The 14,521-nt window shown below is 62.7% G+C and overlaps 3 protein-coding genes across 3 annotated transcripts in view; 2 read left to right on the top strand and 1 right to left on the bottom strand.

Moving 5' to 3' along the window:
- Window positions 1–291: 291 nt before the first annotated feature.
- Window positions 292–10,024, top strand: PYCR1 (pyrroline-5-carboxylate reductase 1). Its single transcript, XM_023211533.1, is given in 9 exon segments — window positions 292–428; window positions 5,883–6,009; window positions 6,239–6,309; window positions 6,905–7,084; window positions 7,272–7,493; window positions 7,672–7,764; window positions 7,928–8,091; window positions 9,037–9,163; window positions 9,165–10,024. Coding segments are annotated over 9 exon segments (1,026 nt in total). The 5' UTR covers window positions 292–422; the 3' UTR covers window positions 9,201–10,024.
- Window positions 422–2,871, top strand: MYADML2 (myeloid associated differentiation marker like 2). The gene is made up of 2 exons (XM_023211534.2): window positions 422–1,767; window positions 2,056–2,871. The coding sequence occupies exon 1, from the start codon at window positions 776–778 to the stop codon at window positions 1,697–1,699; it is 924 nt and encodes a 307-aa protein (XP_023067302.1). The 5' UTR covers window positions 422–775; the 3' UTR covers window positions 1,700–1,767; window positions 2,056–2,871.
- Window positions 10,025–12,528: 2,504 nt separating the features above from the next.
- Window positions 12,529–14,521, bottom strand: part of LOC111542537 (basic proline-rich protein-like) — a 2,803-nt gene continuing 810 nt past the window's right edge. Inside the window, exons 2-3 of the mRNA XM_023212075.1 lie at window positions 13,742–14,395; window positions 12,529–12,728 (exon numbers count right to left, since the gene is read on the bottom strand). Of these exons, the coding sequence (XP_023067843.1) occupies window positions 12,701–12,728; window positions 13,742–14,395 (682 nt within the window). The 3' untranslated portion in view covers window positions 12,529–12,700. The remainder of the gene's footprint in view (window positions 12,729–13,741; window positions 14,396–14,521) is intronic.

The raw sequence follows: 14,521 nt of genomic DNA, 5'->3' as shown, positions 1-14,521 counted from the left end.
GGAATGGCCCCTGCAGACAGTAACTAACAGTCAAACGTCTCTGCCCCAGGCAGGTTAGGGACAAGACAGAATGAGGGTGGGGAGGGGGTCTTGGGGAGTAGAGCCACGGTCTCCACACTCTGCTCCCTCCATGGCCACAGTAGAGCCCTGTGAACCTCAGGCTATGACAGCAGGATCCTGAAGCCCACGCAGGCTCTGAACCACACGGCCATCCGGAAGAGGTGGGGTAAGTGTTGGGGAAATCCCCCTACCCGCTGCGAGCCCTGGCTGCCGCCTCCCGCCTCCTACACCCCTCCCCCACACAGCTGGCCCTGGAGGCTGCTGGAGCTGGGGTTACCCATGGGGACCCTCATGCTCTCTGCTCCCCTCCTTCTCCCTCCCCCTCCCCCAAGAGCTGTGAAACCAACTCACCAGACTGACAGATGCAGGTGCGCGGGAGGCGGCGGGAGGTGGAGGTGGGGGTGGTGCCAGCAGCCAACGGGTTAATGGTCCCGGCAGGGGCTCCACAGCGGACCAGGGGTCAGATGTCTCTCTAAGATGGGGACAGGCACGTGGGCTGCTATTCTAGGGCTCTGATCACGGCTGTCTATTTATAGCGCTGGGGGGGGCCGCCTCACATAGGCAGCAGAGAGGCTGCCCTGCTGCAATGTCACCGTCGTCACTGCCTCTGCAGGCTGCGGGCGCCTGCCACTACTGCAGGGAACTGAGGGGTCTTGGTCCAGCAGGGATCCCAGGGCCTTGGAGCACTGTGTGAGCCGGAAACGTGGCTGGCCAGATGGGCAGCGCCATGGAGCCCCCTGGGAGTGCATACCTGCACCTGGGCGCCGTGACGTCCCCTGTGGGCACAGCCCGTGTGCTGCAGCTGGCCTTTGGCTGCACCACCTTCAGCCTGGTGGCCCACCGGGGCGGCTTCACGGGCGTCCAGGGCACTTTCTGCATGGCTGCCTGGGGCTTCTGCTTTGCTGTCTCCGCACTGGTGGTGGCCTGTGAGTTCACACGGCTCCATGGCTGCCTGCGGCTCTCCTGGGGCAACTTCACCGCCGCCTTCGCCATGCTGGCCACCCTGCTGTGCGCCACGGCTGCGGTCCTGTACCCGCTGTACTTCGCCCGGCGGGAGTGTCCCCCCGAGCCTGCCGGCTGTGCTGCCAGGGACTTCCGCCTGGCAGCCAGCGTCTTCGCCGGGCTCCTCTTTCTGGCCTACGCCGTGGAGGTGGCCCTGACGCGGGCCCGGCCGGGCCAGGTGACCAGCTACATGGCCACAGTGTCAGGGCTCCTCAAGATCGTCCAGGCCTTTGTGGCCTGCATCATCTTTGGGGCGCTGGTCCACGACAGCCGCTACGGGCGCTATGTGGCCACCCAGTGGTGCGTGGCCGTCTATAGCCTGTGCTTCCTTGCCACAGTGGCCGTGGTGGCCCTGAGTGTGATGGGCCACACGGGGGGCCTGGGCTGCCCCTTTGACCGGCTGGTGGTGGTGTACACGTTCCTGGCTGTGCTCCTGTACCTCAGCGCCGCCGTGATCTGGCCAGTCTTCTGTTTCGATCCCAAGTATGGCGAGCCCAAACGGCCCCCTGACTGCGCTCGAGGCAGCTGTCCCTGGGACAGCCAGCTGGTGGTGGCCATCTTCACCTACGTCAACCTGCTCCTGTACGTCGCTGACCTCGCCTACTCCCAGAGGATTCGCTTCGTGCCCAGCTTGTAGCCCACAGCGACAGCCCGCCCACCTCTGCTCTCTGGCCAGCAGCTCCAGGCCCTGCAAGGGAAACTCAGGTGAACCAAGGTGTCAAGTAGTGAGTAGGAGGGAAGTCGCGGGCTCAGGGCAGATGAAGTACAACGGGAGAGGTCGCTCCCCGACTTCCAGGCCAGGCTCACGGAGGAACGGAGGGACAGGGGCAGGACAGTAGGGCTGAGGCCCTGAGCAGACGCAGGGGAGGGCCTCACCTAGGCCAATCCCCAGCTCTCTCTCTCAGCATTTCCTGGCCCTCCTGGGGCTCAGTGCTGGTCACTGTAACATAAGGGAAAACTTTAAAGCCGCTGCTGTTGTGACCCATTTTGCAGCTGGGGACGCTGAGGCTAGAAGGATTTGTGAGGCACCCAGTACCTCCATTAGTGTCTGGAGACCACACTCAGGCTGGGTAAGGCAAGCTGAAAAATGAATGACTTCCAGAGGAAATGCACCCAGGAGAGCAGCTGGGCCAATCGAGGGGAGGGAGGGGCGTGGGGAGCCGGAACCACTCCTGGCTCAGAGAGGCAGCTCCCAGAACCCTGGGAACAGGGGCCTGCCTGGGGAGCTGTGCCGGCTCACAGAGGAGCCAGAAATCTGGAGCAGCCTCTCCCACCCATGTCTGGGAAGCCTCTGGGCTAGTAGCCACAGCCTTTGGAAGCAGGCTGCCTCCGGGGTGTCTGCAGGCTGGAAGTGGTGCAGGTGGCCTGGAAGAGCCTACAGAGCCCAGCGGCGCCAAGTGCACAGTGGACGGGGAGGACCTGGTTCTGCCATAGCCACAGAGCCCCACCTGGACACCCACCATCGGCTGTGACAAAGCAGCTTCAGCAGTGGCCGGGTGGGCATCTGTGCACTGTGGGCCTCTGTGGCACTGGGAGGGAGCCCAGCTGAGGACAGCCGCTGGACACAGAGTCTGGGCACTGTTTGCCTCTGCTCAAGGGTCTAGTTGCCCAAACACTCCTGACGCCGAGGCCATCATCCTCCACGCTCCAGCCAGCTTCTCCTGCACAGAAGCCCAGCCTGGACCAGCCAGGAGCTGACCCACTGGCCGCCCCTCAGTCCAAGCCGGGTGGGCAGTGGCACAACAGCTCCTCAGGCCATTGACTGGGTCCCACTGACGTCCTTGAGCAGGAAATAAACGCTGACATTTAGATGCACCCTGCCTCTGGACCAGCAGTCTCTTCTGAGGGGACCGTGGGCACCTGCCCCTCCTGGCGGCCCCTCCTAGCATGCTCTGGGGGAAGGCTGAGGAAGAAGTGGCCCGGGATTGCGGCCAGGACAGGCTGGGCTCCTAAGGGTCTGAGCAGCCTCCTGGGGAAGGGTCAGGCAGTGTCCTCTGCCTCAGAGGGGTGACAGGTCAGCCTGGCTCCGACAGGCCTGTGGCTCATGCCCATCCCTCCCAGAGGCCTGCAGCGCTCACCTCCTCCCCCATGCCCATCTGGGGGTCTCGAGAGGCCCTGGACACAGCGATAGACAGACGCATTGTTGCTCCTTTTGGATGGCGGCCCCCACAACCAGGCCTGTGCTGCTGCCATGAAGAATATAAGGGGGCCGGGCGCGGTGGCTCAAGCCTGTAATCCCAGCACTTTGGGAGGCCGAGGCGGGCGGATCACGAGGTCAGGAGATCGAGACCATCCTGACTAACACGGTGAAACCCCATCTCTACTAAAAAAAATACAAAAAACTAGCCGAGCTACTTGGGAGGCTGAGGCAGGAGAACGGCGTAAACCCGGGAGGCGGAGCTTGCAGTGAGCTGAGATCCGGCCACTGCACTCCAGCCTGGGCGACAGAGTGAGACTCCGTCTCAACAACAACAAAAAAGAATATAATGAAGGGGCCTCGCTGGCCGCTGAGGAGAGGTCTTGCTCACGTTAGCCAACAAACAGGGTCTGGCCGACGTCCTTTACTCAGAGCGGGTGGGTCAATGGCAGATCCCAGACAAAGGCAGTCAGCTGGGGGGCCTGCCACAGGCTGAGGGTGGCGGGGAGGGGGTACAGGGATCACCTGCCTCCTGACTCAGGGGAGACCTGGGCACCAGTCTTGCAGGGGACCCAGCCTCCTCTCCTTTTTTCTGCTGGCCAGAATTCTGAAACGAGTTAATTGTCACCAACTTCCCAATTTGCTCCCTGTCCGGTGGCCTTCTGCCACCTTCTCAAAGGTCCTGAGGGAGAGAAAGGAAGGGGAGGAGACCCAGGGCTGGGAGGTCTGGCTGGGAGGCTTCCTTCAGAGTTAATGCTGTTGATGGTATATCCCTGGCCCAGAGGGCTGTCCATTTTGGGTATTTGGGTTTTTAGGTAAAAGTGTTACTTGTTGTTATCACTTGGGGAAAACTGATTTTGAAATGGCCTGGGAGCTTGGCTCTCAAAGCACCACGGCGATGCTAGCCTTTGTGCCCCAGGTTTGAGCTGTCCGTCTGGACAAGCTCCTCCCATGGCCACCACAGAGCAGCCTCCCAGTGTTGGTGGTGGTCATTACATGTCTACAGCGCGGGGAACAGGTAGACAAACAGCCAGAACACGTGGCCCTGCCGCTGTGGTAGGAGCGTCCCAGACCTTCTGAAATGATGTGCTAGAATAGTCTGTCATCATCTAAGACACAACACAGAAAAGATAAGGTAGCTCCTCTCACCCCTTGGCAGGGGAATGGGCTGCCAGTGATCCCTTCTGACTTCGCCCTTAATCTCGCCACCGACAGGGACCCTGACTATCCAGAACCCAAATCAGATGAACTCTGAGCATGCTCTCAGGGGAGGTGACTGGAGCTTCACTCTCCCTAAAACCCAGGGCAGGCGTGATGTTTGGGTATTGGAGGATGCTCCGGGTCGCATGGGAGCTGGGGCACGATGGGGGGGGCTTCCTGCATTTGCTAGCGGAGCACCACTGTGTGCCCACTTAGAAGAACACCCGTGGCTGCAGTGTCATGTCTTTCTTTTCTTTTCCTTTCTTCTTTTCTTTCTTTTTTTTTTTTTTTTTTTAGGTGGAGTCTTACTCTTGTTGCCCAGGCTGGAGTGCCGTGGCACAATCTTGGCTCACTGCAACACTGCAACCTCCACCTCCTGGGTTCAAGCGATTCTCCTGCCTCAGCTTCTCAAGTAGCTGGGATTACAGACGCCTGCCACCACGCCCAGCTAATTTTTTGTATTTTTAGTAGAGATTGGGTTTCACCATGGTGGGGTTTCACCATGTTGGCCAGGCTGGTCTCGAACTCCTGACCTCAGGTGATCCGCCCACTTCGGCCTCCCAAAGTGCTGGGATTACAGGAGTGAGCCAACGCGCCCGGCGGAAACAGTGTTATATTTAAAATATTTCCACTTAGCAAATTGTTTTCAACCCCGCCCCCGCGCACACACACACACACAATAGAAAACGCGGCGCAGCCGGGCTTCTCCAAACTCGATGACAGTAGAATGGACTGATTCTCGGAGAGCACCAGCCACGCGCCCAGGGCCGCCAGCTTGACGCGTCCGTGTCCGGGTGGCCCAAGACAAAGCCCTGCGTGCAGGGCCCCCTCGGACCGCCCCCTCCGCCCGCGTCCTCGGACCCCACGTGTAGGTCCCAGGAGGCGCGACCCGGAGGAGCGCGGGCCAGGGGACCGCGTGCCTGAGAGGGTGTGTGTCCGGGGCTCGGGGGATCCCAGGGCACGGGAGCGGCGCGGCGCGGCGGACGGCGCGGGACGGGCGCGCGGATGATGCAACCGCTTTGGCGCCGCCGCGCGCTCTGATTGGCCAGCGCCTGGCGGCCGCGCCCGGATTTGCTGGCGCGCCGGGGGCGGGGCTGGGGTGCGGGTGCCGCGTGGCGGGCGCGGCGCGGAGGGGTGGGGACGACCTGCGCACGGTAGCCGGGTTGGGGTCGGGCTCCGGGAATGGTGGGCCGCGGCTGCCGGGTGGGGCGCGACGGTAGCCTAGCTCCGGGCGGGGTGGGAGCCCGGGCGGGGGACCCCCGGGGCGCCGGGTCCTGCCCGTACTTTTCCCCCTTCCCATTTTCTCTGCGGAGCCTCTACCCCTGCAGTGGGTGCGGGACCCCTCGCCGCTCTGGCTAGGGGATCCAGAGCAGTTAGCGGGCCAGGGCCATCGGACAGCAAAGTGGAAAGCCGGGTGGGCACCCGGCTGCGGGAGGGGCGGTCAGGCTGGCACTGCCCTCCTAACTTGCTTTGATCCTGCCAGTCTCATCCCGCAGAGCCGGTGCCATCTGTGGGGGCTTTGGGCCGGGGGTCTCCCGACAGCATGAGCGTGGGCTTCATCGGCGCTGGCCAGCTGGCTTTTGCCCTGGTCAAGGGCTTCACAGCAGCAGGTAGGTCCCCAGGTGGGGGACGGTGAGGCCCAGTGAGAGAGACTGGCCCCTTTCCACTTCTGCAGGGCTGGGGGCTGAAGGTGGGGGCTGGGTCACAAGACCTGAATCCTGGGGGAACTGGCAGCTTCTGTGTGTTTGGGGCTTTACCTGTGCTGTCTTACTCTTCTTCCTGGGGAGGGGGAGGGAGGGAAGCCAGAACTGGCCATGAAGAAAAACTGTTTCCCCTCAGGCATCCTGGCTGCCCACAAGATAATGGCTAGCTCCCCAGACCTGGACCTGGCCACGGTTTCTGCCCTCAGGGTAGGTGCAGGTGAAAGGGGGGAAAGGAGACTGAGTCCCTGCGGGGCTGGGCGTGGCGATGCAGGAGTGCTTCCACCCAGTGAGGGCAGGGGCCCTGGGCTGGAGTCTCATGGACCCTGCCTCCTTGCCCTGCCAATTTCTCTTGGGACCTGGGTGGTGAGAGTGTGTACAGCTAATAGGAGGGTGTTGCTCTGGAATGGAGCTCCCTGCACAGAATTAGAGTTTCGAGGGGTCCTCTGGGGGCCTGGCAGGTGAGGCCACAGCCGGGCAGCCACAGAACACATCTGGGGGGTGCTTGAGACCACCACTCACACGTGGAGAGCGGGGATCTGGGGGACGGCAGTCTGAGGCTGGTGGCAGGGTGGTGGTGTGGATGGAGGCTCCTTTTCTGTCTGCAACAGGGACACATTCCACACGGAGTTCCTCCATTTCCGGGTGGGAACGGTCATCAAGGCGGTGGTCAGAGCCCTGAGCCCCCAGCCCTGCCCACCCCCAACTCCGGCATTCTCTGTGCCGTTCTACCGGTGGGGCTCTTGGCTTGGTGGGGGTGCAGACAGCCACAGGAACAGGCTAAGCCCACCTGTTGCCCCCACAGAAGATGGGGGTGAAGCTGACACCCCACAACAAGGAGACGGTGCAGCACAGTGATGTGCTCTTCCTGGCCGTGAAGCCACACATCATCCCCTTCATCCTGGATGAGATAGGCACCCACATCGAGGACAGGCACATCGTGGTGTCCTGTGCGGCCGGCGTCACCATCGGCTCCATAGAGAAGGTAGCACTGCAGGCCTAGTGGGGTGTGGAGAGGGGCTGTCTGCAGCCCTGGCCCTCAGTACCTCAGTGTTCATCTGCAAAAGGATTGCAGTGTCCAGCCCACTGGGACAGCTCGGGCGCTGCTTGGGGGGTGGGTGCATCTAGGCACTGCGTCCAAGGCCAGACAGACACACTGGTTTCTCTTCCAGAAGTTGTCAGCGTTTCGGCCGGCCCCCAGGGTCATCCGCTGCATGACCAACACCCCCGTCGTGGTGCGGGAGGGGGCCACCGTGTACGCCACAGGCACGCACGCCCAGGTGGAGGACGGGAGGCTCCTGGAGCAGCTGCTGAGCAGTGTGGGCTTCTGCACAGAGGTGGAAGAGGACCTGATCGATGCCGTCACGGGGCTCAGTGGCAGCGGCCCCGCCTACGTGAGGACTGCGGGGGCAGATGGCAGCGGCAGACACTTCCCAGGACCACAGGGCACATCTGTCCCTGCCCCCCGGGAGGGCCACGGTGGAGGGCTCCAAGGCTGTGGGAACTGGAGCTTGCCCAGAAGGGAAGGAGGAGAAGCCCAGGAGCGAGGCTCAGGGTGCCTTCTCCCCACAGGCATTCACAGCCCTGGATGCCCTGGCTGATGGGGGCGTGAAGATGGGACTTCCAAGGCGCCTGGCAGTCCGCCTCGGGGCCCAGGCCCTCCTGGTCAGTGTGTTTCCTGACCCTCTGGTGGGGCCACTCCTTGCAGGGCCCTGGGGTCTCACTGGGAGGAGCCAAGTGGGGAGTCAGTGGGTGCTGCAGTGGCTGGGGCAGTGCCCTGCAAAGGAAGGTGGGGGCTCACAGCCGTCAGCCTTTCTTCTGGCTGCAGGGGGCTGCCAAGATGCTGCTGCACTCAGAACAGCACCCAGGCCAGCTCAAGGACAACGTCAGCTCTCCGGGTGGGGCCACCATCCACGCCTTGCACGTGCTGGAGAGTGGGGGCTTCCGCTCCCTGCTCATCAACGCTGTGGAGGCCTCCTGCATCCGCACACGGTGGGCCCCCACCCTGCCTGCTTCCCTGGTCTCCAGTCCTTGCATGGCGAGGCCTCCATCTCGCATACATCGGCTCATTCACGCACTCAGCAGATATGTATTGAACTCCAGCCTGGCGTTGGGCAGGACATGGGGCCCTGAGGTTCCCTGGGTTACCGTGTGCAGTGCTCCTCCCCACCTTCAGTTTCCTGAGGAGGGGACATCCACAGAGGGACCCGGATGCTCTGCCCTGTGCTCCCCACATAGGTCCACCATCGTCATAGCCAGGAGCGTCATTTGAGCCAGGGGCCACACCAGTAGGGTGGCGGGGTGGCCAGGCACGTTAGGAAACCTCTGTGTGCCTGGTTCCACCTTCCCCCTCCCCTCGCTGGGGGATTAAGTTAGACCAGCAGGACACACAGCAGCATCCAGGCACAAGGAAAATTCCATGGAAGGTGAAAGAAGGAAAGAGCAGGAGAGAGACAGTTTGCTGTTTGCCTGGGATCCCACAGCTGGTCAAAGGCAGAGCCAGGCTGAGAGCTGCTGTCCCCAGTTCAGGTCTGCAGGGTGGGTGAGGACGTCCTTCTCACCACACTGCCCACTCTCCAGTCCAGACACTCTCAGACTCTGCGAGTGCCACCCTGTAACAGTGAGGGGAACATGAGGGGCTTGGCCTCACCTCCAGCCTGCAGGAGAGACGGGCATAAACCCACATCCTGTGGTGGGGCCATGAGAACTCAGGTCTGGGGGGTGCTGCGGGGAGATTTGGTGATGCTGAGCTGATTCCAGTGAGGTGAGAGGAGCCCAGCAGCTGTGTGGGGGTGTCGCTGGCAGAGGGGAATAAAGGTGCTGAGATGAGGGTGACAGCATTGCCCAGGGCTGACTGGCACTGGGAGCTGTGGGCTTCGCTCCCTCTTCCTGGGTGCACGCTTGTGCTCCAAACCCAACCTGTCCCTGCCTCTCCAGGGAGCTGCAGTCCATGGCTGACCAGGAGCAGGTGTCACCAGCCGCCATCAAGAAGACCATCCTGGACAAGGTGAAGCTGGAATCCCCTGCAGGGACCCCTCTGTCGCCTTCTGGCCACACGAAGCTGCCCCCCCCGCAGCCTGGAGCCAGTGGGCAAGGATTGACGTGTCCTGCCTGACCACCACCCTGCCACCACCTTCTCTTCTGTCATCACTAGGGGGACTAGGGGGTCCCCGATAGTGGCCCACTGTCTGGCTCTGATGGGTGCAGGGGCCAGCCAGGGACATAGCCAGGGAGGGGCCACATCACTTCCCACTGGAAATCTCTGTGGTCTGCAGGTGCTTCCCAGCCCAGAACAGGGGCGGATTCCCCAACCTCAACCTCCTTTCTCCTCTGCTCCCAAACCATGTCAGGACCACCTTCCTCTAGCACTCAGGAGCTCGGAGGGTCTTCACCCACTCTTACTCCAGTGTCAGCTGGCATGGGCTCCTTCCTGAGTGCAAAGGTCAAGGGTCCCCTCTGTGAAGGCTCAGCAGAGGTGGGATCCCACACCCCCCCCCCCGGCCCCTCCCTGCCCTCCATTCAGGGAGAAACCTCTCCTTCCCGTGTGAGAAGGCCCGGAGGGTCCATGCATCCCGCGTCCAGCGTGAAGGGCCACAGCCCCTCTTGGCTGCCAAGCACCCAGATCCCACAGACATTTGGGGAAAGGGCTCCTTGGGTTGCCGGTGAACTTCCTGTGGCCACCGCCTCCTGCTCCTGACCTCCCTGGCAGGGTGCTATCACTTCTGTCCTGGCCCTTCCAGTTTTATAAATTGGTTTCCAGCCCCTAGTGCCCTGACTTCTGTCTGCCAGATGAGGAGGGAGGCCCTGCCTGTCAGGGAGGGTGGTCACTGTGGATGGAGTAGTGGGGCCTTCAACTGATTAGACAAGGCCTGCCCACATCTTGGAGGGCATCTGCCTTACTGATTAAAATGTCAATGTAATCTAATGCAAAAGTCTGCAGAGTCAAGCATTGGTCTCATGCAACCCCCCCACCCCCGCCAGAAACAGAATAATGTTTGACCAAACGCTCAGGCACCCTGTGGCCCAGTCAAGTGGACACATACAGCCAGCCATCCCAGGATCCCAGGAGGCCCACAGGATTGGAGGAGCTGCTGAGGGTTGGGTTACCAGGGCCAGGGATGCTCTGATTCCTTCAACCAACACATAGTTACTGAGTATGGAGACAGCAAGATGAGGCCCCCTTCCCTCCAGAGGCAGCGCACACTGTGTGAGGGGAGGTGGGCTGGGTGGCAGCAGGGTGTCAGGGTGTGCAGGGGTTAGGAGAGCTGAGCAGCTTTCTGGAACTTCATCATGGGAACTCATTTCCAGAGCTCCCACAGGCCCACAGCAGAATGATGCTTGCTATGTATGAGGCATGTGGAGGGGCGCTTGGGGGACAGACTCCAGCACTTCCCTCCGAGGGAGGGAAGACATGCAGGGGAACGGGAAGGAAACGCTGCGGCAGGGCAGATGGCATGGGTGCATCCTCCACTGCCGCTCTCCACCTGGCGAGAGTCCTGGCCGTTCCCCACAAACTGAGCACCCACCACACCCAGCACAAAGGGGCTGGCAGGTGGGGTGAGTGCCTGCTGTCTGGCTGGGATCTGGCAGCGCAGGAGCTAAGCAGGGGACACAGATGGCCAGTGCTGGGCCGGGAGTCCCTGCAGGCCCCCCTGAAGGTCCCCTCCTGTGTGGGTGGATGTGGGCATCAAGCGGGCGGGGAATGCCCTTGTGTCAGGGCTGTGAGCAATAGAATCACCCCCTGCCCCAGCAAAGTGCCCGGCAGTGCTGGGAGACCCTGGCATCCCTCCTACCTGGGCAGAAGGTAGGGACAATCCCCTTCTAGGGACAATCCCCAGAAGGCATTGTCCCACAGGCCACAGGCCTGTCCCAGGACCAAAGCTGCCCCCTGACTGTTCCCCTCAAAGCCAGTTTCCCTGCCAGCGCCACTCTTAGGTGCTGATGCAGAGCAAGATGAGGGGTGTGGGGCTGCCAAAGGTGCTTCTGGGCTGGGGACACAAAGCCAGCAGGCAACAGGGGTTTCAAGTGAGGCAGACAGGTCTTGGGCCCCAGAGGGAGCACAGGGAGGTGGGGAGGTGAGGAGGTGGTGGGGGCGGGGGGTGCAGAGAGGCTTTGCAGGGAGGGGTTTGCTTCAGCAGGCGGGCCCTAGGAGCCTTCCCGCTGTGGGTTGCTGATTAAGCAGAGGCAGGTAGAGCCAGAGTCCACAGGAGGCTCCTGACATGCATGAGAAGTCTGGGGAGGTACGTGAGGCAGGCTGTGGGGAGGCAGACACCCAGGAAGCCACAGAGTGTGAGGACAGACCCAAGCCAAGCAGCATCACGTTTTATGTGGGTCTGCAGCAGGTCGAGGAGGGAGATGGCTCTGGGGGCCAAGGACCCAAGAATCCTGCTAGGAAGCATCGAAATGCTGCCAGGCAGAGGAACCCTACATGGGGCCCTGTGGGCTGGCTGGATGGTGCTTTCCCTGCTCCTGTCACCAGCAGCTCTGACACCTCTCAATTCTGTAAAGCCCCCTCCAAAAATCAGGCAGTTTGGAGTGAGTCCCTAGCAAGCCAGGTGGGCCCTGGAGGAAGAGCTGCCCGCCTCTGCTTGGCTCAGCTTCTGCCCCAGTTTATTGTTCATTTTATTTTACTTGTTTTTTTAGAGATAGGTTCTCTGTCGCCCAGGCTGGAGTGGTCGTATGATCACAGCTCACTGCAGCCTGCAACCATTGGGCACAAGCAATCCTCCCACCTCAGCCTCCTGAGGAGCTGGGACAACAGGTGTGCACCACCATGCCCATCTTTTTTTTTTTGTAGTGATAGGGTATCTCTATGTTGCCAATGCTGGTCTCAAACTCCTGTGCTCAAGCGATTCCCCCACTGCCTCCCAAAGTGCTGGGATGACAGGCGTGAGACACCACAGCTGGCCTGCCACCGTTTCTTGGTTGGAATTGCCCTGACTCCAGCTTGCCAGCTGGGGCCCTTGCCCTGCCCATTCTGCCACTCTTCAGTGCCCGGCTGATCCCTGTCCATGGTACTTGTGCAGGACAGGCTCAGGCTCCAGAACAGCCCCTGGCCAGGTGGAGATGGGAAATGTCCACCCTGGGAGGGCCCTGCCTGGAGACCAGGGAGAGCAGGGCTGGCCTGGACCCATGTCTGGGTGTGGACGCCAGCACCTGCCTCCTGGCAGCATCTGGTTGAGACCTGCTGCTCCCAGGAGGAACCAATGGGCTCTTAAGGTCAGTCCCACAGAAGGTGTAGCCTGGGGCAGGAGGATGCTGGGGAGGTGCCTGCGGGAGGGAGGCGTCTGGCTGTGATGGGAAGTGAGCTCCTGGAGGTGCAGCCAAGTCCAATCGGGGAGTCGGGCCTCAAGGTGGCACTTAAAGCTGGTCATGGAGATGACTGTGTGGAGTGAGAGGAATGCTTGGAAACCCGTGGACCTCTCTCACAGTATCCCTCTCAGTGGAGGAGCCTTTCGTGGTTCTGGTGCCCTCATGGGCTTTGGCCCAAGCATGGCTGCACCACCATTTCCAGGGACAAGTGCCCCGGGCTGTCTGTGGGGAGCTGGCCAGGAGCCACTGGGGAGGTGAGGAGATCTTCGTGCAGAGCCAGTGCCGGCCCTCACTGACCATGGAACACCTTGGGCTCTCTAGGATGAGGAGGAGACAGGTCCTGGGGGTTTGGCTTGGGCTGTTTCCACGAGGCACCTCCCCTCCCTCAACACCCTTGCTACAAGCCACTGTCTGGCACTCTGCAGATGACCTGGGACCCCACCCACCCCAAGAAGATTCTGGGGTGACGGGCAGCAAAAGAGCCTGGGCAGTCCCCGAGTGTCCTCCTCAGCCCATCCCACCCGTCTCCATGACAGTGCGGGGGCGGGGGGAAGTGAGGCTCCTTCCCAGGAGTGGAAGACGGACCACAGTGAGGACGATTCATAAATCCGTTCCAAGTCGGCGCCCAGGGTGCAAACGAGAGCGGGCTCGACCCTGTGAGGAGGAGTCGGGGTGCGGGAGCGAGTGTCTGCCGCGGGGTGGGGGCTGCCAGCCCCAGGGCCAGTCACCCCTGGCTCCTGACGGCACGGTGGCTCCAGCTCCCGCTATGTGGCACCGAGGGCGGGTCCTGAGGAGACTCGGGGGCCCGCCAGGTCCCCGCTGTGTGGACCCAGCCCTCACAGCCTAGCAATGCATGACTGCACACTCCCGCGGAGCAGGATGCCTAGCAGCTCAGGGCGCCCTCCCCGAGCCAGCCCAGTGCGGTAGGATGAGGACGGGAGCCGGGAGGAGAGGCAGGAGGCGGGGCTGCATCCCGGCCGCAGGGCCCCGTGGGCTGTTTTGTACACTAAGGGTGAGGCCTCGGACGCCACGCCAGGACCGTATCATGTCCCTAGAGCCTGTGAGACTCGGGCTGTGCCCAGAGCAGGAGGTGCACGACCCCGACGACCACCATAAGAACCACACGCAGCCCCTCAGCGCACGTGGCGACAACGTGCTGTGGGGCCGGGAGGACTTCCTGGGGTCTGGCAGGGACGGGCGGAGGGACGCTTCTGAGCTTTACACCGCACGGCTTCGGGACTCCGGGGCCGGCCTCTGTCCACCTGCATCATTCACGGACGGAGCCCAGGAGGACCCCACAGCCTGTCCCCGCGCCTTCCTCCCCGCTCACCTGCTGGCGGGGCGGCCACCCTTCCCCTCCCCGGCTTTACAGCTGCGAAGGCAAGAGGGTGGAGGAGAAAGTCCAGACACGGGATCCCCCGTTTCCCTTCCTCCTGAGTCCTCGACCCCTGCCGCTGGGCATCTCCAACAAGCAGCGAAGTCTTCCCCGGGCGGAGCTCTGGGCACACGTGGCGCAGGAGGGGCCCGGGCAGCTCGGGGTCTGCTGCGGGACGGGGGCGGGGGGGATCGCCCCTTGCTGCTGGGAGCTGCCAGGCCGTTCCCGCCCCGCGCCTCTCCGGGACCCCCGAGTTGGAATCGCGGGACCCCGGCGGCGCCGTCCTGACGGAAGAGCGCCTCCGCGTGGCAGGGCCCAGGCCAGCGCCGCCACCACTCAGAACCTGCCCTAGCCCGGGCACTCGAGCTGGAGAACGCCGCCGGCGTCTGCGAGCTTGGGCAGGGGCCCTGGAGGGCGGGCGCAGGAGCCAGACGAGGCGGGCTCAGGCTGCAGGACGCCGGGAGCTGGGGGTGGGGACCTGGCGCTCTGGCCGAGCGCCCAGGCCAGGCCCGCGAGACGCCGACCTGGGCTGGCGCAGCCAGTGTTGCCAGGGACAACGGCGCGCGGGTTGCGCATGCGCAGTTTGCCCTCCCGCCGCCGCGCCTTCCCCTTTAAGCGCCGGCCGGCCGCGTCGCCGCTTCATGAATGGAGCCCACGTGACCAAACATCATGTGACGTCTGTGGAGCGGCGGCGGCGGCGGTGGATCCCGAGCCTGGTCCGGCCCGGCCTTCCCA

The sequence above is a fragment of the Piliocolobus tephrosceles genome, chromosome 16 (assembly GCF_002776525.5).
Source record: "Piliocolobus tephrosceles isolate RC106 chromosome 16, ASM277652v3, whole genome shotgun sequence".
NCBI lineage: Eukaryota > Metazoa > Chordata > Mammalia > Primates > Cercopithecidae > Piliocolobus > Piliocolobus tephrosceles.
This window is presented reverse-complemented; position numbering and strand designations above follow the sequence as displayed.